General features: G+C 41.1%; 1 protein-coding gene across 1 annotated transcript; it reads right to left on the bottom strand.

The window, feature by feature from the left end:
* Positions 1-839: 839 nt before the first annotated feature.
* Positions 840-26,678, bottom strand: LOC136439614 (uncharacterized). The gene is made up of 20 exons (XM_066435061.1): positions 26,358-26,678; positions 24,259-24,392; positions 20,829-20,965; positions 19,285-19,346; positions 18,647-18,720; positions 17,995-18,122; positions 17,393-17,480; positions 16,379-16,512; positions 15,653-15,737; positions 14,630-14,751; positions 13,715-13,864; positions 12,603-12,895; positions 7,892-10,437; positions 7,386-7,530; positions 5,735-5,943; positions 5,301-5,375; positions 4,054-4,158; positions 2,611-2,862; positions 1,986-2,067; positions 840-1,297 (listed from the first exon to the last, which is right to left on the bottom strand). The coding sequence occupies exons 1-20, from the start codon at positions 26,452-26,454 to the stop codon at positions 1,218-1,220; spliced, it is 4,998 nt and encodes a 1,665-aa protein (XP_066291158.1). The 5' UTR covers positions 26,455-26,678; the 3' UTR covers positions 840-1,217.
* Between the last annotated feature and the right edge of the window lie 102 nt (positions 26,679-26,780).

The following is a 26,780-nucleotide window of genomic DNA, read 5'->3' as shown; positions in this document are numbered from 1 at the left end:
TACAAATGATCTGTATTGTCTAGTGCAACATGTATGTGTGTACATATTGTGTGTACATATAACGTTTATGTACATGTCGGTGCAAACTTTTTCCCTAGTCAAAGGTGCATGCAGTAAATTCTTTTCCCAAATGTACATCCACTGGGTAACTCTTCCAACTACTTTGAGCAAATTTTACTCTTACCCTGTGTAATTTCTCAATGTATTTTCTATGTGTAAATTGTAGGAATAGACATAAAAATCTGCATATTTTGCAAAATGTTTTTGTGCCCCACTGTGCTTTTTTATCTACGGTTGCAACTCTTAACTGTTGAACAGATTTTGCACTGTTCAGTTAAAATGACTAAATTCACTGTGACAATATAAAGTCAGTAACAGAGTACTAGGTAACTAGAAATCTAAGTCAGTTTGCTAGTCATAAAGATGTATTACTAACAGCACATTTCTTAATAAGGTGATCACTGAGTATCTTCAGTAACAGTCCTACAATATTTTAAGAAGCTTCAATGGAGTTGAACAGAATCCTCGAGAGGCTGCTTGCATTCATTTTCCATAAACCCAGAGCGCACAATGTCATGTACCAGGGTTTTTCTCCCCATACTGTGAAATAACCGCATTGCACTGCTAAACTGTTAGCTCAGCATTGCTACACTGCTTTCCAAATATTTTAGGGTGTTTCTTCCCTAATACTTTAGATTATCTTGCTAAAGTTCTCCCATGTCTGTTATAGCACTGCTATACTCCATATTCTTGGGAAAACCCACTGAATATAAAGTGGGTATCTCACTGGACCCATGGCATATTGATTTCAGTGTTCCACGAATTTCATCTCTTTGGATTTTGTTGTCTTTTCAGTCATGCTTTTACACTGTCCATTTTGCGTGGTATTCTCATCATAAAGTCAAGCCTAACACAAATCCAATTTAGGACGCAGTGACACCATCAATGTACCATAGCTTCAGTGAGATATTTTACGGTGTAATACCAGCCCTTCTGCCAGAAATTGTAGACTTTTAGCAGGTGACCATCAGTGTCTTTAACCTCCTTCCTGCTGCCCAACTCTGTAACCAATAGAGAATTTAGTACCAAACAGCTACTTCTGTGTGCTAAAGGTTTTACCTGTAATGCAGGCTTCTACACATTCTAAACGTCTTGAGTTCTGCACCTGGACTTGAAGACGCAAGATGCTCTTTTGATGCTCCTGTTCTAAGATGTCTTCAAGGAGAGGTGACTGGTCTTTCGTCGTCTGAGAGAATAACCTCGAGGCTGTCGCTATCATCCCTGATGTCTTCAACAGCTGTTTGTGGTGGGACAGAGAGTGCAGAGGTCAATAATCTATATTTGCAAGAGAACTAATTGCAACCCTGTTCCAAATGTAAAGTATTGTCACATACATACATTAAGCAACAGTAATGAAATATAACTAGGGGTGGATACCGGTTTGATGGACCTGATTTAGACTTGTATAACATAAAAAAACACACCTGAAAGTCCAAAACCTGAGTCAAAAAAACAAAGTACATGTACAGTCAAATGATTATATACATTGCTATTTAGACATCTTATTCTAAAAAAAAATAGGTAATCTGGCCGAAGAAAAGGTTTAAAAAAGTACTCATCTGTCAGGTCTAAACCTGAACCTAAACCTCTGGCATAAACCTGGACCTGATTAAGCCAAACTGGTATCCACTCCTAAATATAAAAATATGATCATAGATTTACAGTATCATCTTTTTTTTATGATATGATACTTTACATTTGTGACCACATTTTTAGCAGTGACATCAACATGTAGCTGCAGTGCAAAGTGAACGAGTCAAAACTGTCCTGAAGAAAATGACATCGAAACATGCTGTTATCATTTCCTTGGTTGTGGATAAAGAACTTTGTTATTCAGTCATTCACCGACATGATGATTCAGGAACTATTCATGGAAGTTCTTGGCAAAAGTTAGTACTTACGGTTACAATGACAGTCAGACTGACCTCTGTTTTGCTCCATGGAGAAACTTGCCGGCTGTACGGAGAATCGAGAGGGACTCCAGGATGGGGAGGGGAGGGGTGACGACTGGAACAACAGGAGAAATAAGAATAATAAACATTCAGTCTACACTAATCTTGCAAAAGTTGCTTAGTATCCTAATTCTTATTCTTATCCTTGAAAACGTTAGAGAAGTTAATGACTCCGGTAACCACCTATGTCCTCCTCCCTCAAACATGTCCAACAAACATTTAGAGTCTGTTAATTGTAATGACTCCCATCCCAATGACAGCTGTGTTGCTATTCTTCTCTCTCCTCGAAGGTATCTAAGTATCTTAATTTGCACTTAATAAGTTAAGTTTTAATGTTGTACAGAACACCAGCATTTTGTGGTGGGAAAAAGAAAAGTTGAATACAAGAGACAAACTCTAACTAAAATACCTTCAACTGGCCTCAAATCTTTTAATTAAAAATCATATCATGTACATCAAGCTAAAAGTTTATAATCATACGCAACTATGCATAGTGCTTATGGTACATTAAAGGTATGCAATGTATAAAGAGTATTGTTAAAGGGCTCTAGGAATAATCATTCACTAGTTTTTATAATGAATAAACAAACAAACAAACCTCTAGCCTTTCCACAACATGTGACTCCATCTGACCGTCCACGGCGGCGCTAAACATCGTGGTTCGTGGAATGTACGCTGCGGAGGAGCCCACGTAGTTGGAAGATATGGCGGCCTGCGTGAAGGTGAAGCTCGGAGACGGCGTGCCCGATGTCATGCTGTTCATGTCCTGTACGACCTTGGTCATCCCGTCGTCCCACTCAAGGTCATACTCCTCTTCTTCCTCATCTTCTGAACCCCAATCATACTCACCCTGGGGGAATGAAGAGGTACAGTTTATCATATGACATTTTCTTATCCTATATCATAGCACGTCAGCAGAACGTAAGAGTTTAAGGTCGTGTTCGCGTATCTAAGGTTGTACTTAAGGTTATATCTCATCTATAGGTTCATTTAGTTGTCTCCAAAGAGATACCTTATGCAACGTCTGTTACTCGGATGCAACGTTGACCCAAGAGAACAAAAGAGATTTGACAGTTATAATAGGTTTAAATAGCAGACTAACTACGGTATACGCATTACGTTCTGCCGACATGCTATATATTGTCATATAGAATACAACACAGGGTATTCAGAATCACCGAGGGTGATGCAGAATACACTGTGTTGTATTTCATTTAATATGTCATACCCATCTGAGAAAACACACACATTTCAATATGTGAAATGCGCCAGTTAGTTCAGAAGAGCAAAAAATTGTAACAGCCGCACATTCCAACACGATTTTCCCCACTCCACCCAAGTGTAAAAATCGGGTACATTATGTGTGGGGGTCACAACATCAGCAATAGCTGCCTGTGTCCCACGTGTATTGCACTGTTGCAATTCCAACAAATCCAAATCCAATACCTGAATCCAGTGTTCGAATCTTCGACAGCGGTGCACTCGAAATGCATTCTAAATAAATTCTGTGGAAGCCAGTGTGATACCCCCAAGTTATCACCCGGTCCGGAACACCCGTATTGAACGTTTTTGCGGGCAGGTATGACATTAAAAAAATGATTGTACAATGGTACGAGGGATGTCCCTGTGGCTCAACTGGTATCAGCCTCACAGTTGAGACTAGCTGGTTCCACTTAGTTGGTAACTGGGAAACCCCGGTTTGGGACATCTCGTTTGGGGCTGCACCATCTTTTGGAAGGGATGTTAAATGGGGATTTCATGTTCAAGGAGATGCCTCGGGCACGTTACGAAGGGGGAAGGTCTAGCAACACCACAGACTCACAGACTAGTTCATAACCCTCCGGTTTAAAGAAAAAAACTTATTCACTGTAAAGTAGGAACAACCCCCGAACACTAGTAACAGTTTCCTTTTAAACTGCAAGACCAAAATGTAGGTTACAAACACAATCATTAATCTTAATGTAGAAGATTATAAACCATTGTCAAAGACTTGCAATGTAAAAAATCAGTTTGTCTGTGAATGTTTCTGCATGTATCATACCTGTAAGGATGAATCTTCGTCCATTTCTGAGTCGGATGTTTCCGATGTGGAACTCCCGTCACTGTCACGGATAAGGACTATGTGCTCCAGGTCTTCATCAGGCTCCTGATATAGAAATATAGATAATTTAAGGTATAGCTGCAGTACCTTGGTTTATATGAAAAATCTAGCAAAACAGTTAATTAGTCACCTAAAAAAGGTTGAACTTTACAATTCAACCTGAAGCTTTGATATAAATCATTCTGTATGTAATACATACCTGCATAAACAGATGCATAATAATCTAATATTACATACAGCAAACACCAAAAAGCTAGCAAGGAATAGGCTAGCACAAATACCATCACATGTCATTCCACACTCCAACAACGCTTTGTCCAAGTTCATAACTATAATGCTTGCTCGCTCTCACTCACTCACTCACTCACTCAGTTACTCACTCACTCACTCACTCACTCACTCACTCACTCACTCACTCACTCACTCGGTTACTCACTCACTCACTCACTCACTCACTCACTCACTCACTCACTCACTCACTCACTCACTCACTCACTCACTCACTCACTCACTCATCCAATCACTCAGTTACTCACTCACTCACTCACTCATCCAATCACTCAGTTACTCACTCAGTTACTCACTCCAGGGTGCGAAATACTTTTTTGAGCCAGGTTGCCCATGTTGCAACCAAGGGCAAATGCTAGGTTGCACATCCAAATTTCAGGTTGCTCCAGCAACATTCACCGATTTCTTCAAATCAAGCTCGTATGTAGCGTATAATACTACTAACATTTCAAAATATATATTAGATAGTATTGTGTTCCCATTGACCTAACAACATCTTGTTTAGCTGAGGGCAGTGTGTTTTTGTCTTTTTCAGCTCAAATTCCACGATCTATGAAGGATTTTGGATGGTTTAAAACGAAAAAGTGTTGATTTCTTTATTTCAATTGAAGATTTACCGAATTTTATGAGAGTGACACTGTGTTTTTGTGAGCTTCCAGGGCTCCGGTTGAAATCTTTGGCTCAAAATATAAGGTTGCACACTGCGCTACCTGGGTTTGGAATTAACTTGCACCAACCGAAATCTTGTTGCACTGTGCAATGTGCAACCAGGTATTTCGCACCCTGCACTCACCTCACTCACTTATCTACTCACTCAGTTACTCACTCAGTTACTCACTCACTCACTCACACACTCACTCACTCACTCACTCAGCAAACATAACAAAACAGTTTCCCACCTTTGTGTAGTTGAAGACCTCCACATGAACAGAACTGCCTTCACCCAGGAAACAAACACGTCTGGACTTGTCAATCTGATGTATAATTTAGGGAAGGAACATTCTCTTGTCAAGCAAGTTACAAAATAATAACAATCATTTAACTGTTCATGATTGTGTCACAAACTGAATAAAACGTCTAAACAGGAATAATGCGGATGAATAATACTGAGGGGTGATAGTGGTGTGACAGGCATAGATTAGCTTGAGGATTGGTCTGCTCCATATATATATATATATACATATATATATATATATAGTATTTATATATATATTAGATACAATCATATGTATAATCATGTGTTTATGAGATGAACAAGTAGATGTGCTACTGGAATCACAATTTGTTCTGAGTTAAGTTTCAAAATATTCAATGTAAAATGTTAAAATCTCACCACACTGCCAGGTCGTTTCAGTGCACTTTTCTGTGGCTGTGGGGGGAGGGTGGTAGTGGGGGAGGGGGTCAGGGGGGTGCTCTGTATGCTGCTGGCCAGGGCGGAGTCTCGCGTGTCGGACTCCGGGAGGTCGTCTGTGGTGGACTCATCCAGGTCAGTACTCTCCGTCAGACGTATGACATCGCTTCCTGCGAACCGGTCGGGCTGGTCTGAAAACAAGAGGACAATATGTGTTATAGAGCCATGGTGACCAAGGGTGCCCTCCTTCATTCTTTCCTGCCAAGATATGAAATACAGTGAGTGACATCATTCAGAAACATTCGACTACTGTAAATCTTGAAATAGTAGCAGCGGTTATATTTTTGCGGTTTTTCTGGTGACCTTTCTAATCTATCCCTTAGTCTGACTATTTGAACATTAGGATACCTCAGAAGATATCTGGCAACCAGTACTAGTTTTCTCCACCCTTTTCTTTTTTCTTAGTGTCCTACTCAGTGTCATGCATGTCCATTCTCTGATATCATCTGATGATTCTCTCATCTTTTCCATGGTCTACCTCTTGTTCTTCCTCCTTGGACAATACTAGTACGTGTACCTTTAAAATCATTACACAGCAAATAGATGTTCCCAATGTATTACTTAGTAACTGACAATACTACAGAATTGTTTCAACTGCGAACTCAAAACAACATGAAAACCTCCTTCTCCTTCTACCAACAAATTAAGTCCCTGTGAGGTCAAGATGTGGGCATAAAGGTGGTAACCATGAAAGCCTTACACCACCAGCATACAAAATTGAAGTAACCTTATCATTAAAAGTGTATGACTGTCTCACACAGTCATAATGTAGGGAACATAGCAACAGTTCAATCTACACTGAGTGCACAATTACAGTAGATGTCAAAATGCACAACAAAGCAAGAAGTTCATTAGCAATAGCAGAAGCATGTGATCAGCAACAAAAATCAATCTTCAACTGACCAATATTTCAAGGGCAAATGCATAACTGTACAATGTTTTTGAATGAAACAAAATAAAAAAGGCTGCCGGTAACGTTAATGTTTTCAATCACTGCTTTCTGACTGTTCAGACCAACTCAAATGCATAAAATGAACTGTGCACACAAAACAACTTTACACTATTCTATCAAAATGTTATCTTCACTAATACATTGTACCTTTGTAAGGGGAATATGTGAACTGAAGCTCTAATACATAAATGACACTGTACATGCATGTACATGTACATACCCTTGCAGTCCACAGTCAAAAAATCAACACAGTCTGTAACTGCAGTTCACTGAACCCTGTCCTACTCTGAGTTTGGAAGCCTTCAGTGCTATATTTAAAGGAGGCCCAACCTTTGGGCGTGCATTTAACACCCTATCAAAAATTTGAACCAGTTGGCTCTGGTTAATTCAGCTGTCAGAGATGTAAGTAAGTGTGGCATGCTGCCAGGACCGGCGCCCTCTAGCAGAACAAACAAGAAGTGCAGGCACTTGGATACAAACACAGGACTGGTGTTGTACAGTCGAAAATTTGGGTAAGTCCAATTTTTGTGCTGGAAATTACAGTTAAAACTTGTATCAGAATGATTTATACCAGCAAAGATGAACTTACAAGCTAAGACATGTACAAGCTGTACATCCCACCTTGTGCCATGCTGTCAGGATGGTCCGTAGACTCCCGCGGTCCGTCCAGGTCGTCCAGCAGCAGTACGGGACCAGTCGTGGCCGGATCCATCGTAACAACGATCGCCGGGACATCCTCCAGGTGGGAACTGTCGTCTGCAGGGGCCTGGAGGGAATGGTTTGTTTACTTATTCATATATCTGCACAACAAATGTCAAAATATGATAAACAAAAGAAAACACACAGGAGGAGGGAGGAAGCCTTCTACATGAATGCCCTCCTCCTTTATACTAATTCAAAATTCAGAATTATCTGTCTTAATTAACAATAGCAGATAAATACTACACGTCACGATTGTAATACATAAAACGTGAATTGATTTTTAAGACCTCTTATATCTTTTGTCATCTGCCTTCGTCATCGCGGTATTAAACTATAGATTTATGATAAAAACAACTTGTTCCTTTAGGAAGTGATTGCAACAATAGTGTACATTGTAACATAACAAATAAATAAAACAAACAAACCTGTTCTTCTAGGCTGTCTTCCTCCATGTCCCTTGCGTCCTCTTCTGCATATGGACTGACCAACATGGCCGAGTCAGGGGACTCTGTGTCGTCCGAGAAGTCGTTCGTGACCACGGTCTTCACCTCAGACGCGGCGGGACTAGTTGTGTCGTCCTCCGAACCTTGGCTTTCGCTCAGCGAGGCCTTCCTTTCACGATACAGCTCAAGTTCATCCTTGGGAGGGCTGAATTTGGGGCTTCCTTTGGGTGAATACTGTGCAGCTGAGTCGTGAAAAGAACTTCCTATAACTGCAACGTCAGAACGTTCGGAACCTGACACAATGTTGCTGCTTAAGATTTGCTTGTCGGGATTAATAACAGGCGCAGCCGAACTTTCTTCCTCTTCATCCGAGCTAGCCCAGTCTCCGGTAATGTCGGCTCCAGAGTCCCCCTGTACGCTACTGCTGACCGAGTCCTCGTCTCGCGGCGGCTTTGCGCTCGCGGGAACGAAACTGTTCCCGAAGATGTCCTGTCCGAGCGATGCTGCGCTGAAGTCTAGCCTTCCGTCATTGTCCTCAACAACATCCTTGTGCGCTTTGAGTTCCACATCGAAAGAGAAGTCACTATTTGAAATATTTTCTCTTCCATCCGTGTTCCAAAAGTTGCTGGACTTGTCATCAAAACTTTCTTTGGATACGTCTACAACATCAGAAGCATCTTTAGCACCCGTACCTGTAAATGCATAAGTTTCACTGTCTTGAAGAAGGTTTGCCTCTTTGTGTACAGAACTCTCAAGACTGCCGAGACTCCCATCTGTCATATTGAAGCTAAGACCTACTGTAGTGTCTTGTTCCTCTATAGTTGACTCATGATCAGTGCTCTTTTCCACAATCACGTCTGATGCAGTCACGTCCCGATTGTGTTCCGTTTTTCCCACGAACATGGCTTCGTCATCTATGGCTTGTTGTCCTAGAGCAGACCTATAAAAACCTTCTGATTTGTCTTCTGCGCTGTCAAAAGTTCTCACAACTTCTTTTGGGCTCAGCGAATCAAACGCTAAGCTGTTCTCTGTATTGTTTTCCATCTTTTCTTCCTGTTTTGCTATGGCATTGTTACTGTCGTGATCACAGTGTCCGTTTGAACAAATTTTGTCTGACTCGTTGTCTGTTTGACTATGAACAACTTCACGGTCTTCGACGGGGTGAGAAAGAACATCAGACAATTGATTCTCCGCTAAGACGTCGTCTCTGTTTTCTTCTAGGACCGTTTGACTGAAATCTGCTGCAGATAGGAAAAGTTGTGACTCTACAGACTGGTCTTCCTTCACTACCGCTGGTACGCTTGAGTCTTCAAGAGTAACCTGGCCCATCGAAGTGTCCGGTGTGGCATAACTTCCCGTCGCGCTCTCGCTTGACTCTTCCACGTTCGCGTCAGAACTAGCTTCGCTCTTTACAGGAGACTCTGAGGGCGTGTGGACCGAAGCCTCTACTTCTAGTGTAGGAGTGCTGGTGCGTTGGAAGGACCCTATACCTGACACAGTTTCCTGTAGTGTGGACCTTACAAGACTTGTTCCTACGTTGTCTGAGAATTGAAACGTCTTGCTTTCGGTGCTGTGTTCTTTCTTTTGCTCAACTGTATTTTCACTACTGGTGTGTTGTACAGACTCTGTTACAGAATATTCTGCTGCTTGCATAAGACTACTACTGCTTGGGCTCACTAACAATGTCGATTCACTATAATTAAGACCTTCAGTCCCTTTTTCCTCGTGAACTTTAACTTCATTGGATGTTGCAGATTTGTGCATTTCACTTCTGAATGAAAAGTTACTACTAGTCAAAGTAGCAAAGGTGGATGTTTCCTGTACGACAGTGCTGTCTACGGTAGAACTTGACTGAAATTTTTGTGATTCGGAGACACGTTGTTCATGAGTCAGAAGCTGCTGTCCCTTTGAAACTGTGACCTTGTGCTGTTCCTGTGACAGCTGCTGCTGCTGTCCCCATCTAACTTCTTGCAGTACCTGCTGTTCTTGGTGATGATATTGTTGAAGTACTTGTTGCTGTTGTTGTTCATGTTGTTGTTGTTGAGAGGATCTTTGCTGCTCCTGTTGCTGTCCCTGTCGAATTTCATGCTGTTCCTGTTGTTGTTGATATTGTTGCATTTGTTGTTGTTGTTGTTGAACATGTTGTTGTTGAGTTCTATGCTGCTCCTGTTGTTGAGTAGTACGGAGTAGTGAGGGCAGCAGCAACGCTGGCCCTGCAGAGTTAGAGTTATTCGCTGACACGTTACTGTTACCGACTTCAGACGTGCCTGTATCAGTTAGCGTTACATCAGGTTTCACGCTTGTCTCTGCAGATCCTGATGCATCGGGTTCTGTTACAGGGACGGACGCGAAAACGTTGTCACTTGTCGTGGATTCAGTCCTGCTGGCCTTGTTGGCGTCTTGGCTGTTGGTGCGTTCAGTGTCGCTTCCCGTGAGCGTTCCCGTACTGACGATACTGCTGGTGGCGCTCGAGCGGCGCGGCCAGTGGACGATTACATCGACAGGCACGACTCCAGATGCAACGCTACCTGTATGGACACAAACAAACGCAACATGGTCAGCCTATACCATAGTCTACAAAAAATAAAGAAATGTAGTACAGTGACTGTTAAATTAATGCAGAAATGTTAAAACCAACACAAACATTTTTGTCCTACATGTGTATACTGTAGCTTGCAGTATGTGACTATAGCACTGCCGCGAACTTAAAACTGCCACGAACACTCCATTTTCCCCTTAGCGCCAAATAAAAACACACAAACTTAAATGCATTGACGCTGTACACAATCATGTAACTATTTTTACATGACAGACGGTCATCAAAAACATTGGTTGAATAATTACTTGGTTGTGTACAAAGAGTCTTTTTATTGACAGTGACTTGCCAACCTGATGAAACTATTCACAGATGTTTCTTACATGTATATAATTGCCTTTTAGTCCCCACATAAATGAGGCAATAGCCCTAAGGCTTGTATCTAACACCTTTAAAGAACCTAATACCTTAAACGTCTCTGGTTAATTCAAACTTAAGTGAAATTTATATTCCTTCTTTTGCCAGAAATAAGACTTATATTACAGTAAGACCTTAACCATGTCCCTTTTTTGTCCAAGTGTTAAAAGAATCTTTTAAAACTTCCTCAAAACTGGATCCACAAGACATCAACTTGGACGTGAAAATTCTTGTAATCATGATTATTTTTTTTAGAACTACTCAGTTATCAACTTGCTCTTTCTTACCTAGACTTCACATCAATAGAAGACGATCAACTGCGTGAATACCGGTTGTACCATCTCGTGGCGTCCCACATCCTTACAGAAGATTTTTTTCATGGGATTAGGAACGACACCCAGACAAAAAACAACAAACTACCACACCTAGCCTGCAACCAACTAGCATTCTTACAAAGCTGAGTAAGTCCACTACATGCAGATGTTACCACCATTTTACATAGAGTTGCTAGAGTTTCTAGTCCAAGGAAAAACCAGAAAGGTTTGCGGAATTCAACATACAACAAAAGGAAAGACCTCCTCACAAAAGCAAAGGGTACATTTCGGATAAATCCTTACACCGAGGGAAAAAGCTACGAAAGGACACCCCTATCACCCTACCTGCAACCACCTGCTCTTATTAAACATCTGAAATGGTATACTTAAGAGGGGAGAGTCTAAGGAAAAGATAAGGAGTTCCCATTCAAGTACAGTTTTACTTTCGGGGACTGGGGAGGAGTAGGTCGGTGTCCTTTGCACCTGAGAACATCACAAATCATGTGTCAGAAAAATGCAGATAATTTTAAATGTCAAAAATACGAAAAATTGCTGCAATCAGTTTTTCTGCAGTTTTAGGAGTCATCAATAGAATGTTGTGTGATTTATTTTATCTTAGGTTATCGAAATGAAAGCTCATCTGTATTGATATTAATATATATCACAATCATCAAAAGTTCTTAAATATAACTTGATCCAACACACAAAAAAGGTTAACTTCTCATATCATTACAGAAAAATGGACCTGCAAAAATAAAACCTTCCCTTCAGAATTTTGTTCTGTAGGTTGTTTCCTTTTAGTTTGTTTGTTTGTTTGTTTTATTAAGATCTCCATTAGTGTACAATCATAACAGTTAGTAAGAGTAATTCTTGACACCAATATGGCAATAATGATGTGTTTTTGAGTCCATGTTTTTGAGTCTATGCTTATAGATTTATTAGGACTTAAATCACATAAAATCTGCATAGTATTTCATGTACATATCTCTGTGATATTTTGTCTGACCCTAACCTCCTCCCTTCTGACCTCAATGAAAAGCCACCCTTCAGGCTCATTTCAGCTCCTCGTGAATAAACAACAGTCAAAACAAACAAACACAAGCAAATTTTTAAGATTTGTTAGGACTTAAATCATGTATAATCTGTATCTTTGTTAATTCTGTCTGACCCTTACCTGGTCCCTTATGACTTCCATGAAAAACAGCGTCATATTTGAACAAACTTTAAGGTTCAAACAAAGAATAGAACAAGGCAAATTTGAAAGATTTGCTAGGACTTTGATCGTACAATCTGTTTATAAATTTGGTCCGACCTTAGCTCTTTGTCATGACTCAGTGAAAAGCAACCTACAGGCTGATTTGAGCTTCTCATGAATAAACAAAGGTTCAAACAAACAAACATATACAAATTTTCTGCTGAGCCTTACCCGACAGCCGGCTGTCCTGCGACGTAACCGACACGTTCAGACTGTGACTACTCCCGCGCAGGTGTGACATCACCAGGTCCGGAGAACTTGACACCGCGGACCCGTTCAGCGCCAGTTTGGAGTCGTTGAGCGACGCGACCGTATCCCGCGGCTTCATGGTGGTCCACTTGCGCTCGAACTCGGCGGCGTCGAGCTCCTCCTTCTGGTGGCGAAGGTATGAGAGGAGGGAGTAGAGCTCACCCATGGACGGACGCTCCTCTGCACTCAGCCAGCAGAACTGCATCAACTCATACCTAAACAACATAAACATTGTTACCTTAGACAAGAAGGTTAAGTTTTGGGAAGCGTGTGTCTCTCTGTCTGTGTATGAACACAATAACTGAAGAAGGCCTGGATGGATTGTATTGATATTTGGTATGTGGGTAGGTCTTGATGAAACCTTGACTTGAATAGATTTGGGGCCCCCTGTGGACTTTCTAAGGTACTGCAGGAGCAGAACTTCTGGTTTCGGTATCTCATGTTCTAGACATGCTATGGTAATGATTTTTGAGTCACTGTGGTAGATTATTAAGCTCTTTAGAGGGAGATCATTTATTGTAATATTAAGTGGCATTGAATGGAAGAGTGGCTAGGCTAGCGGACACAAGATCAAGAGGTCACAGGTTCGATTCCTGGCATTCCTGGCTTCCTTGTGTCCTTGGAAAAGGCACTTGACACACGACTTTCCTCGCTCCACCCAGGTGTAAAAATGGGTACCTGACTTCGGTTGGGGAGGTGAAAGGCGGTGGAAGGAGAGGGTTGGGCTTCACTTTCCAATACTGCGCCCTAGACACATTGGATAACTACCCACTGCCCCTATGGACTCAAAAAGGCTATGGGTCTATCTTTAGTTTGGCAATATGCGGTGCAATACAGTCTATATCACACAAAGATCTTTTGTCCTATGGCATCTTTATTTTTTGGTGGTGCATGTAGATACCTTTTGATGTAAGGAAGAAGTGGTGAAGGTTTGGGCTCCCTAGCAGCTTGCTCTGAAACTACAGGCCGGGGCATTTTTGTTACTGTGGGGACAAACTTAACAATACTCTAGTCTCTATAGTCTCAGCCCTTACCATCTGTCTGCATGTAGGATGTCCAGTACAGGTTGTGGCAGTCGAACTGTCTGTTCTGTGATGACCTCTACTAGCACATCCTGGTCACTCAGGCCGGAGTAGGGCTGTCTGCCCAGCTCTAATAACTCCCATAGACACACACCAAAGGACCTTCAGTGGAAAACATACAATGTCATATACATACAATCATGTACATTGTGTTTCATGATATTTTATACCTTACCTGTACAGACCCTAGACAAGCTCTCTACATGTACATGTACATTGTAGGTATGACAAGAACAGGTACTAGATATTAACACAGAAAACATAACACAGAAATTACACACCAAAATCCTTTGCCAAATCATAAGTCTTCAAGACCTTTTATGCTGTTCGGAGGATATGCAAAGTGCAATCCCTTCTGATTGAAGATTAAAGACCATCCCTCACACAACAGACAGAGACGTTGCTGAGAGAAGTTTTGGGCTAAAGTCCCAGTTACACATAGCCGAACATGGCTGCTGAACACTAAGCAAGGTTGGCGATAGGTCAGGAGCAGTCTGACCAGTTTTAGATTAAGAGTCAAATTTGACTCCCAAACACACCATGACCCCTTTTCACGTACTCCCAACCACCAGCCAACCCATTCCAGACCACAGCCAAATGTTTTAAAACTGTCATAATATTTGACTGGTACAGCCAAACACCAGCTAACCGCGCTGGACATCCAGTGCTGACCACAGCTGAACTAGCTCCTGAATCACTCCTAACCATGGTTGGGGGAAGGTCGGGAGGTCATGTTAGGCTATGTGTAACCAGGGTTTGATTTACAAGTCCCAAAAAACAACACTCAGTCTGGTAAAAACACAGCTCCTTGCCAATGAATAGTTATGGCTGAGGTAACTAAGGGATACAGTTGTCTTGACAACCTACCAGACGTTGGCCTGCGTTGAGGTGTCCAGCAGGCGAACCTGACCACCCGACAGCCGCACGGTTTCCGGCGCCATCCATCGGACTGGAACCAGTTCTGTCTGGTTCACCAGTGTGTAGTCACCCTGCAAAGGAATACATGGGTTAAAGTGTTTATGACACCAAAATACAATTGAACCATCAGAAACCATACTTCCAGCTGTTGATTATTTTCTGATCTTCCCACCAGGTAATTACATTAATCAGTGACTTAACCCCTCATGACGTCATAATGAACACAGCAACCGGTTCGGGACCTTGCACTACAGCTTGTGAAAAACATTATTTGATGAGCAAACAGTGCTTAATTACCGCCTTACATTTCATTAAAAGACATTACAATATTTAGTTTGTTTGCTTCTCAAAAGAATGTTCTTTCCGAGCCTCAGTGCAAAGTTCCAAACCGGCTGCCATGTTCATTGTGACACCTTGAGGGATAAAGTCCCTGATTAATGTAATTACCTGGTGGGAAGAATCAAAGCTGGAGGTATGATGTTTTGATGGTTCAATGTTCAATAACCTCCAAGGTTTCTAATTATATTATGGTTCATGTAATTTCAGGAAATTTTTTATTCTGATGTCATTGGTGTCTTATAGACTAGAAGCACGCAACTTCAGATCGAGGACGAAGCATGACGCTTTTTCGTTAGCTATTATAATAGAAGTGCAATGTACACATGTAGCTTTGCTACGGCTCATACTTTCAGCCAAGCACACAGAGAATGGACAGCTTTCTATGCAATTTAAATCCCAAAAGTCTGATCTACATGAACTTTCAAATTAATGAAATTCAAAGAGTTTACTGTAATCTTTTTCATCATCTCAAACAAATATATGCATTTAGAGCAAGGAAAAGATATGATAGTCTGGGGAAAGAATGAAATTACAAGAATCCCACACTAGTACGTACTGCCAATCTACTTCTAACTTTAACACAGCAAATTTTCATCCATCAAACTGAAACACTCTACAACAGTCCCTTCTCACCTTATAGCGTTCATGAGACAAGCCGTAGTCCCCGATCTTCACTGTCAGGTCACTACCAACCATACAGTTCCGCAGGGCCAGGTCCCTACATACAAACAAACAAACAAACAACTACTGAAACCATCCGACATGACATTTCCTGTCTTATACATTGCATGATACTAGCATGATACCAGCTAGTGCTGTGTACCTAAACCTGTGTTCAGGTTCAGGTCCGAATTTAGATCCAGAAGTTCAGGTTAAGGTCCAGACTTATAAGTCCGGACCTGAACCCATGGCATATGGGTGCTAAAAATATTTCTTTTCCGGTTACATGTAAAATTGCATATTGGCATATATTTTACATGCAATTATGCAAAATTATACACACTCTGATACACAAAGATCAGTTATAAACACAAAAACAGCAATGTTTTCAAATTTTTTCAGTGCAAATTTCATGATGAAAGGAAGGTTTAAGATGGTTAAAAACAAAAAGGAGAGTATAAGCAATACAACCTTCCCCAACCGAAGTCAGGTACCCATTCACACCTGGGTGGAGTGAGGAAAGTCGTGTAAAGTGCCTTCCCAATGGCACAACATCGGAGCATAGCAGTGGTTTCGAACCCGGGACCTCTTGGTTCTGGGCGGAACACCCTACCGATTGCGCCACACGATGCCTGCCACGTTGCTACCAATTGCACTGCAATCAGGGATCAGGCGGTCAGAATAAGCACAGTGCCCTACCCATGAGTGAATCCGTTCTGATGCATGAAGTGAAGTCCTGCTGACATGTCACATGCCATCCTCAGTAGGGTTCCCTTCTGGGCCAGGGTCTGGGCTTCTCTACGCTGTCGAACTAAGTACCCCTTCAAATCACCCTGGGGAGGAAGAGAATATCAGATCATTAAATGGAACATTAAGGAACATATTTGTTTTAAACTATATGGGTAAAAGAAACATTAGCAAGCATTCAGTCTGGTTTCTTACAGTAGATTCCAAGGTGAGATTGGGGGGGGGGGGCAAAATCGTTTTCCTAGGGAGGTAGAAACAGGCAGCTAGGAAAATGTAATGATTTTCCATCCCAACACCTGTTTGGAGAAATTATATGTAATTGACCAGTTCCTAATGTTTTGAGTAAAACCAATAAAGATGAGACATATTTTAGCCTTTAGTTTGAAACTGTCCTGTTGGGAAAACAACTAGAACCAGCCAACCAACAAATAACCTTGCCTCCTTTGCAGCCTCTTTGAAGCTTATAAGGTGCTTTTTTGTTCTGATGGCATGCATTTATCAGTTCCAACTGAAATCAGTTTTTTGTATGCAAAATCTGTAGTTGTCCTCTATGGAAGCTGCCCAGAAAAAATGAGTACCGTTATAGAACTGATATGCCATCAGAAAAAAGCACCTTATGAGCTTCAAATCAACACGACTAATAGGGCTTGCTAAGGCCTAGGAGGCTACGAATAACTCAACCCTTGTCCTGCTGAGGTTTTTACGTGACTTATTTCCTTAATTTGATTTCTTAATCAGATCATTTTCCCTTGACTTCTTCTGCACTACGTTGGCATTGTTATTTCCGCATTCGTTGCATTTTGCTGCGGTATAATGCATTCAGCTGAAAAATGTCCCCACTCGGTACATATACAGGACTCACATACAGGCTCTGTATATATATGATATATATATAGAGAGAGAGCCTATATATATATATAGGCTTCCCGCAGGAGAAGGATTATATTGTAAATCAAGTACACATACCATGGCACAGTACTCCATGATGAGTAGAAAAGGCATAGCCTCCAGACACTGGGCAAGAACTACCAGCAGGTTAGGGTGCTGAAGTTCTCTGTATGGATACATAAAAATGAAGTTACCTCTCAAGAACAAATTGAGGGAGCTTTCAATAAAGACAATACCTAGTTGCTTAGGCCGATCAAATAAAGTCTTAAAAGTCCCGTCTTCAACTTAGAGTCTTAAGATGTTCCTACAGCAGGTAAAGGATACATACTGCTTTTTTCTGCTAAGTAATCAGCAGTTGGGAAAGAGTTTGTTAGTTAAAGACATGCCACTACCAGTGGACTAGCCCTCTGCTGTAGTGATTGCACAAAGTTGTGTGGCCCAAGGGCTATTGAAACGAAGATGGGCGCTGCCCTATACAACATTTCGTCTGGGAAGGACTTAAAGAAATTTGTCTAGCCTGGAACACCAGGCCTGTTAGGCTTCAAATGCACACCACTACCAGTGGACTAGCTCCCTGCTGTAGTGATTGCACAAAGTTGTGTGGCCCAAGGGCTATTGAAACAGAGATGGGTGCTGCCCTATGCAACATGATGAAATTTGTGTAGCCTGGAACACCAGACCTGTTAGGCTGCATCTCCTGCAGGAAGACAGCCTGTTCCTCGGGCCCGGCAGACGTCTTGAGCTGCCGAACGATCACGTGGGATTTCTGCTCGCCTGGCATCAGGCCACTTGCCTCAGCTGCAAGCACCTGGAGTTGGTGTGTCAAAAGTCATGATCAAGTTCACACAAATTAGTGCTACCTGTATCTGTAAATGGCTGTTTCTATTTGTATCTACATGTATCATTATAGTCGGCATAACCACCCTTTGGAGTAACACAGTCACCAGCTTCTGTATCTGTATATAGCCGGTATAACCAGTCCCTTCGGCGTAACACACCAGCTTCTGTATCTGTATCTGCATAGCCGGTATAACCTCCCTTCGGTGTAATTATAACACACCAGCTTCTGTATTATTCTGTATCTACATTGTATATGCCTGGTATAACTGCCCTTCGGTGTAACACAACATGTACAGCTTCTATATCTGTATCTAGATAGCAGGTATAACTGCCCTTCGGTGTAACACACCAGCTTCTGTATCTGAATAGCTGGTATAACCAACTTTCATTGTAACACATCAGCTTCTGTACATGTATCTGTACATGTATCTTTCACAAAGATAAGATTTTATAATCTGTGAGTACAGTTGTAAAGTGACAGCATTTTCCCACCTTTCCAAACCAGCCGTTTCCAATCTCAGCCACATAGTTCAGCTGTGATCGTGGAAAGTTGGTCTTCCTCACACCTAAAACAGGGATACAACAACGACGTTACTACTTTAACCAACATTGAAATTTGACTTTACACTGGGTTTTAGCAAGTTTCTACAATGGACAAAAAATATCAATCCAGATTACATTTCTAGTGAACAGAAAATGTCACACATGTGTTTTTGCAATAGCTGGGTGCACTGATACACCCAACCCAAAAAAGTAGGTGCACAGAAAAATTGTGGGTGCACCACATGAAAGTTGATCTCAGCAAAACAAAATCAAGTTTGACACTACTGCCTCTCTTAAGAACTTAAATCTGTCATTCTATATTTAACTAACTTCAGAATTTCAAACAAGTACAACAATTTTTTTTGTTGCTTTTTCTGATACTTACATTTCAAGAATATTCTGTATACTAAATTACTGTAGAATTATAATACCGTTACCCTATAGTGTACAAAAATATCTAGGTACACCATTGCACCTACAGTCAAACATTAGGTGCACAACTCCAATGATGGGTGCACGAAGGTGCACATGCACCCAGGATTTCCAGCCATGGTTAGAGAGAAAAGTATGGTGGGTTTTTCACATACCTCTGGCAGCTACAGGGTGAGATCCAAAAGGAGCCAGCACTGGGTTTGGGGACTGTGGGCCACTGAAATAAACAAACAAGCAAGAGTTAAGTAACATGAAAAACAAACTGAAGCTTTCTTAATGCAAGGAAAAGTACAGTGACTTTTACATGGCCGTCTACAAACTACAAAGTAGGGATTCAAAATAAATCTTACATCATTCCGTATCTTTTCTAATAACAAAGAAACCATCTATGTACTACCTACTACATTGTGAGAGTTGTCAGTGACTGTAAATGCATTTAAGTTTGTGTGGTTTTTATCATGCACTAAAGGGGAAAATTGAGTATTCTTGGTGGTTCTAAGCTAGTGCTATAGTTACGTATCAGTATTGGACAAAAATGTTCACGGTGGTTTTAAGTTCGTGGTGAAACTGTCGTTGCAAAAACCGCGAATATAAATCGCTGCGAACATTTCTGCATTTACAGTTTAAAGATGATAAATCAAAATTAATCTGTGTATGACATCGAGTCTCTTCAGGTCTTCTTTCTTCTTACAAATATTGTTTCACAAAATCTTGTACATTCAAGTACCCTATCAGGACCACAAAGACAACTAAAACTTCCCATGGTAGTTCTCCCACAGTTTATTAAGTCACCAGTCCTATACATCACAAGCCACCAAACAATGATGTTATCCCTTCTTTCACTCAGACAAAATTACATTTCTACTGGAGAACCCAGCGGTATGAGTAACCGTTTAATTGGATTATAGACAGTTGAGAAGGATCTCATGTCTGGCTCGAGTCTCAATACCAAGGTCAAGGGCAACCCACTGTCAATATTAGGATGGCCTCCAAGTCGTACATGTTCATATGCAGCATGTGATATTTATTAAGCTGTACACCCACATAGAACTACATGTATAAGTCTACGTATAAAGGAGGTAAAACCAGTACATAATCTAGACTCTGCAATAACCTCAACTTTCAACTGCTTTCAAACTACTTCACAAAAAAATTTCAAAATGAAAGTTCTTAATGAGAACTATTTCCTACATTTTGAGGAATAAATTTTGTGAAGTAAAGTTTTTCCTCTGTCACAGCCTCATTCTGAAGCCAAATATGAACTTTTTATAACATTAATACATGACTGCATAATATGAAGGGTCACAAGGTTCTTCCCAGAAAGAAACACCCATATGCTGGTTGAAACATACTGTAGCATAGGGGGTCCAAATCATAGCATAGGGGGTCCAAATCATAGCATAGGGGGTCCAAATCACAGAATAGGGGGTCCAAATCACAGCATAGGGGGTCCAAATCACAGCATAGGGGGTCCAAATCACAGCATAGGGGGTCCAAATCACAGCATAGGGGGTCCAAATCACAGCATAGGGGGTCCAAATCACAGCATAGGGGGTCCAAATCACAGCATTGGGGGTCCAAATCACAGCATAGGGGATCCCTATACTGAAAAGGTCTGGCGAGAACACTGAATGCTGTTGTTACAACACACAATGTTAGCTTAAGTTAGTAACATTTGTGATTTTTGTTTAAAACTTACCTGTGTGAGAGGACAGTTATATCAGGGAGTGGTTCAATCTCCACAGGACTGTTGGTAAAGGAGGACATGGGGGCGAACATGTCCGACATCGGAGACATGGAGCTCCCCGAAACCTCCGTCACATCCTCGTTAAGGTCCTACATAAACAGACATGATAAACAACAACATTTAGCTGTTATTCTCAAGATTTTACACACTATTTTCATACACAAAGTTTAGTGCTTACCAACAAGTTTTCAATCACTTCTCTGATCCTTCTCAAGTTGAAATGACCCGAGGTTTATGTCCTGCATCCTAAACAGAACTTTGACGTCAGCAACAGGTCAAAGGTGCCCGACAGTCATTTGAATATAACCTTTCAAACTAAACTTTTATCTGGAGGTCTATGACAATCTGCTAACTGCTTGCCATTCTCTATTAAGACCAAAAAAAATGTTTAACAAGAACCAAAATATTGTAACTTCTGATTTGTAAAGCACTTGAAAAATTGACACTTTTGTGCAGTGAAAATGGTAAACAAACTGCAGGCGACATGAGTTTTTCCCTGGCTTAATAAAGAATAAATGGAATTAAATTAAAAATACATTTAGGTTTTTAACTTTTAACTGATGAAATATATCGCTTGCAGAAGTTTTCACCGGTTTATCATGTTTGATTTTCCTCATGTTGAATGAGATTATTTTTGTTCAAGTGACCTATTTTTAAATTTCAAAATTCTGTGATGACAAGTGAGACATTGTTTGACAGCAGCAGTCGACACCCTCTATATAGAATCTGGCTGTGGCTCCAGTCCAAGGGCATACTGCCAGCAGGACATGCCCCACAGAATTGCTGAGGAGTCAAGCAAGCAAGCAGTGGCGTCATGGTTAGGGTGTTTGCCCCAGGACCAAGAGGTCCTGGGTTCGAATCCCCTGACAACATGCCACCGATGTTGTGCCCTTGGGAAAGGCACTACCAAGACGTTCCTCACTCCAACCAGGTGTATGAAAATGGGTACATGACTTTGGTTGGGGAGGTAATTATAAAAGGCAGTGGAAGAAGAGGGATGGGCTCCGCCTTCCAATACCCTGCCCCAGACACAGTGGATAAAAACCTACCGCCCGTACAGCCTCAAAAAGGCTATGGGACTACCTTTCACCATGCAAGCAGTCTGGACAACATAAACAAGACTGGCAATGATAAAAAGACATTGCCATGGCGACGGTGGTTGTTGTTTTAATTTTTACTTTACCCTGCCTAAGGCACAGTGATAGGTGGTGCTGTTCATGCAGGATTTCTAACAAAAAGGGCTGACGGGTACCTGTTCTACTGGACAAATACACACACACACAGACACACACACAGACACGCACACACACAGACAGCGACAGTTCCACTAGATTCTACCAGACACACCCCACTGCCAGAACGAACATCGATTTCATCACAGCCTGATCACGACAACTGAAAACAGCCCACGGACCGGGTTCCCACCATACAAAATGGCTATTCTACTCTGATAGGACTGCTGTTTACATGAACAACATGTTAGGCCAAATCTACACAAATTTTAAAATCATAGTCCACTTACCAACAGACACAGCATACACCATGCAACAGTTTGTACACTTATGTTCCCTGAACTATAGAACTAAGTCCTCTAGAGCGTGAATGGCCAGGGATGTTAGCTAAGGATGGAATGCCATGATGGAATGCCATGATGGAATGCCAGGATGGAATCCCATGATGGAATGCCAGGATGGAATGCCAGCATGGAATGCCAGGATGGAATCCCAGGATGGAATGCCAGGATGGAATTCGAGTCCCACAGGAATACCAGGCACACCAGTCATAAAGGAATTTGCCAGTAATGGAGCCCTAATGAAATGCCAGCCTGGGAATCTTAATCCACAGAAATGTTGTTGTGTATGTGTCCCATGTGTTAACGTTCTTGGAAGTGTAAAGGATTATATCAGCAAGAAAGTGGCATCTTATCAGCAGGATAATCATATAGTACTAGTACAACTGGCTTGCTAAATTTCCTTGCGACAGTGAAATTTTTCATTGATCAATCTGGCTTGGACATGTTCCCAATGTCATGAATGAGGTTAATGCCCTTTAATTAATCTGCTTGTATAGGTAACTGAAGCAGCGTGTGCACAATCGTTATCAGTACAGAGTTTATGCAGTTATGACCTGTTCCCCGAAGAAAGACATTAAATCTTACAGTTGTAAGGACCAGCATTAGGGCGTCTAAAAACATTGTAACAGACACACATTGTTTTAGAAAAGAGCAATATTACTGTAGAGCTGAGGTCTTAAATGGGTCATGTATACATAAGCCTGGCACATCTGGTAGACAGATGTAGCTTCCTGTCTAGGTTATCTAGGAGGAATGTCCCGAGGGAGGCTTTCTGTCTGACTAACATTTCTAACATTCTTATTGTCTTAATATGCCTATGGACACATGCCTGTACAATTCCTAGAATAGTTGCAATCTGCACACAATACTATATCATTTGGCTCGCCCCTGAGGCGTCGCCAAAAAAGGCACAAGAACTGAACTACATCATACATGTGTAGGTTATACAGGACAACTACTTACCTTACATAGGTCTGGCATGCCACAGTTAGCCTTATAAATACATGTAGATACCACAGAATGCCACCATTTAGTACCAAATATCTGCAATCCAGACCTCTCTAACTAAGAGTCCTTGCGTGACCACTACCGAACTATGTAATGTAGTATATACAAATGTATATATAAGGAACACCTATATTTACTTTGGGATAAAACCAGCCCGCACCCCTCTCTTCAATGTCACAGTCATAATATTTACTCTGTAGAGGAAGCTTGGGGGCATATTTTTTACATACATGTATATGGTTGGATTATCACTTAAGCTATATAATCGGAGTTAATCTCATAAGTCAGCATTACAATGAACCTCTATTTTCTGTTCTGTAGACTTTTCACCTATATTTGTCACTGTTGTTCCAGGGGGTTATTCTATTTTGGAGATGAGACAGAGTTCAAAATCTATTTTTGGAAATAGGTGCACTAATCAGGTGCACAGAAATAATTCTAGGTGCATGTAAAGAATCAGTAGAATGTCAGCAAAACAAATTAGTAATAACCCTACTAGTACTGCCTCTCTTAAGAACTTCAATCTGGAATTAAAATTTTACATCAAAGTACATCAAAGTACATCAAAGTTTATGTTGATTTTTCTGATACTTCAGTTCAAGAACATTCTGCACACTAGTGTACAAAAGTACCTCTACCATATAGACATCAAAAATATTCTAGGTGCACGGGCACAGTCAAAAATTGCAATTGGGTGCACAGGCCCAATTTTGGGTGCATAAAAGTGCATAATGCACCCAGCTGCAATATTTTGAGCCCTGTGAGTGTGAGAGTAGTTAATTCCAGAACTGGTTTTCTGACCTTGAACCTGCGATCCTTACAGCAGAGACAGACGACTGTAAGTACGACCAGTGACAGTAGGACGGCGCCCGACACCCAGGCCGCCAGCACGCTCCCCGGGTCCAACAGGCCTCCACCTGCTGATGGGTCTACATCTGGACGGGAGAAATGTTACACATGTTCTTAAACATCGCAATGCTCCAGTTCCACATGATTTACACTGGCTGCTGTTTAGAGGAAATGATAATGGTACATATTGTACTTTGTAGACTTTGGGTGCCAAAACTTCAGCTTTTCTGAATTTGAAAATCTCCATTTCGACTTATGTTTGAAACTACAATGTTATTTTCAAACATATTCCGATGATATTTGCATTATTTTTCACATTTCCGGCATTGTTAAGCATAGCAAAAGCAGTTGATCCTTATTCATATTATGTACAAACAATTAATTATAATTATATTATGCTAGATGGCTTTTTAAGTGTGTTGTTGGTTGAAAAAAAGAACACACACAAAAGCAAGCCACGCAAAGTGCATGACACAACAAAGTTGAATTCAGAATCTCAGATGTTGTGAAAATCGTTGTGCAAAACTTAGTAAGTAGATTCAACATATGATGTAGAAAAATGACAACAACGGCAACTAAATGTTTTGATTGGTCAGATTCTACAATATGTACCATTAAACAATGTCATCTTCCTACATTATGCAATCGCTACCGGTAGCTTATTCTATGTCGCTTTATTCCAGGTGTCCATTTCCCTCAAAGGTCTAAGACATCTGCATTGTAAGTCAAGTTCAACTGGAAGAGAATAAAATATCAACAATGAAAGAAGACATTGGCTGGGTTTAGACACACGTTTTCGTGCCAAGTCGAGTTTTCGTGTGTGCAAATCCATGGAGTCAGGTCAGGGGTCAAATAAAAATTAGTGATGGCACTTCACACAAATTTGGACATTTGTTTCTTACTCTTAGTCTTAATGCCATAATTTCTGGTATCTGTTTTAAACATTTTGCGTACTGTGTGGTGCAAGTTGGTCATGTTTCAGAGCTAGGAAAGATTTCGGTCGTCACATCACCGGTGCAGCTGGGTCACTTTGCGGCCCTGTGTGTAAACAGACCACTCCTACATGTACATGTACATGTAAGTCGACTCAAAGTCAATTCGGAAACACTTGTGCAAATCCAGCCATATTCATGCAAATTAAATTTTCTCTTTCTCTCTACTATTCTACCTCTTCACAAAGTGACAGGAGTTTTTTATTGGAATATTTGTTCTGCTTAAATTTTAAAATTTTGAAATGTCTTTATAATTTTACTACAGCTGTTACTCAGTGTTAGTGTTAGACTTATGATAATACCATCTTGGCAAGACTAACAGCTAAAGAAAAATAGTTAGCGAAGCAACCAGAAATATTTATAAAGGTTTTAGTTTTATGATATCAACTTTTGTCCAGGAAACGCCCTGGGTTTGTCCTAGGATGTGTAGTGAGAGGATCTACATGGGGGGTCCAGAAAAAGCTTTACGCTGAATTGAGAGGAACCCCCTAGTAATACGGTAAAATCAAGGAAGGCACTTACGCAAAATTTGGTCACCTCGCTATGAATCACGAGACTAAGTAGAGTTAGACGGCTTTCCCTCGAATAACGGGGAATGAAAATAGGCTGTCTATGCTTTATGGAAAAGAGCATGCAGGCCCTCTTGTGAGGATGTGTCCATGAAACCCGGAAGTCTGGGCCAGGCGCTAACATGATCATCAATTCATGACAGGTCAGGATTTTTACTAGTACCTTGCGTCATGAGAAACGCAAACAAAACCTCGTGCTTTGATAAAAAATCAATACGTGCGGCATATTAACACACCACAGGCACGTACTTCGCGATCGAAACAACCTGTGTAACTGTTCTGTTCAAATTGTATGATTTTATCTCTTTAGCGTTTGTTGCAAACTCAAACACAGTGGAGTAAAAAATGTTAACGTTTTTCAAAAATCACATCGCGATCACGTTCGATCTGAAAACATGCAAAAATCTCATACATGTAAACCTTCGCTAGATACGGAACGGTTATCAAACCTTACACCTTCTAATATTCCTTATATTCTATAGATTTTTACCTTTCTTGTGCGGTAGAGCGGTCCCCTTACACAGTCCGAAGAAGAAGAAGAAGAGGACGAACGTCTTGTAAAAAGTGAGAAATTTTCCCGAAGCCATCGCGAGATGTCGTGTAAAGTTCGCATTTACTTGTACGATTTCTTCATTTCCAGGTCACGTCTTAACTCCATGTCTTGAGGATGTCTTCAGGGTCTACAGAGCAACAGTTTTCCTTACGAAACGGTGGTCTAGCGACTTCAGGAAGTTGGAAAGGAGAGGTTGAAAAATTAGATGAATGGACGAAGGTTCCCTCCCAAAACAAATCCCGCCATCTTTGATTAGAGCATGACGGGATACATATCACAAGACCTAGGGACAGTACGTTGATTGTCTTAGACCAGTGCCAAAAATTAACCAAAACATCCATTTTAATCAATTATATCTCT

The sequence above is a fragment of the Branchiostoma lanceolatum genome, chromosome 8 (genome assembly GCF_035083965.1).
Source record: "Branchiostoma lanceolatum isolate klBraLanc5 chromosome 8, klBraLanc5.hap2, whole genome shotgun sequence".
In the NCBI taxonomy this organism is placed as follows: Eukaryota; Metazoa; Chordata; class Leptocardii; order Amphioxiformes; family Branchiostomatidae; genus Branchiostoma; species Branchiostoma lanceolatum.
Note: the sequence above shows the minus strand (reverse complement) of the source record. Positions and strands in the feature narration are given on the sequence as shown.

Bases quoted from the DNA above. Each gene is read 5' to 3' on its own strand.
- LOC136439614 (XM_066435061.1), bottom strand. From the start codon at position 26,454: ATGGCTTCGGGAAAATTTCTCACTTTTTACAAGACGTTCGTCCTCTTC. The intron at 14,752-15,652 runs GTGAGAAGGGAC...ATTCCTTTGCAG, and splicing joins TGTCTCATGAACGCTATAAG to GGTGACTACACACTGGTGAA. The intron at 10,438-12,602 runs GTAAGGCTCAGC...GTGTCCATACAG, and splicing joins GCAGGACAGCCGGCTGTCGG to GTAGCGTTGCATCTGGAGTC.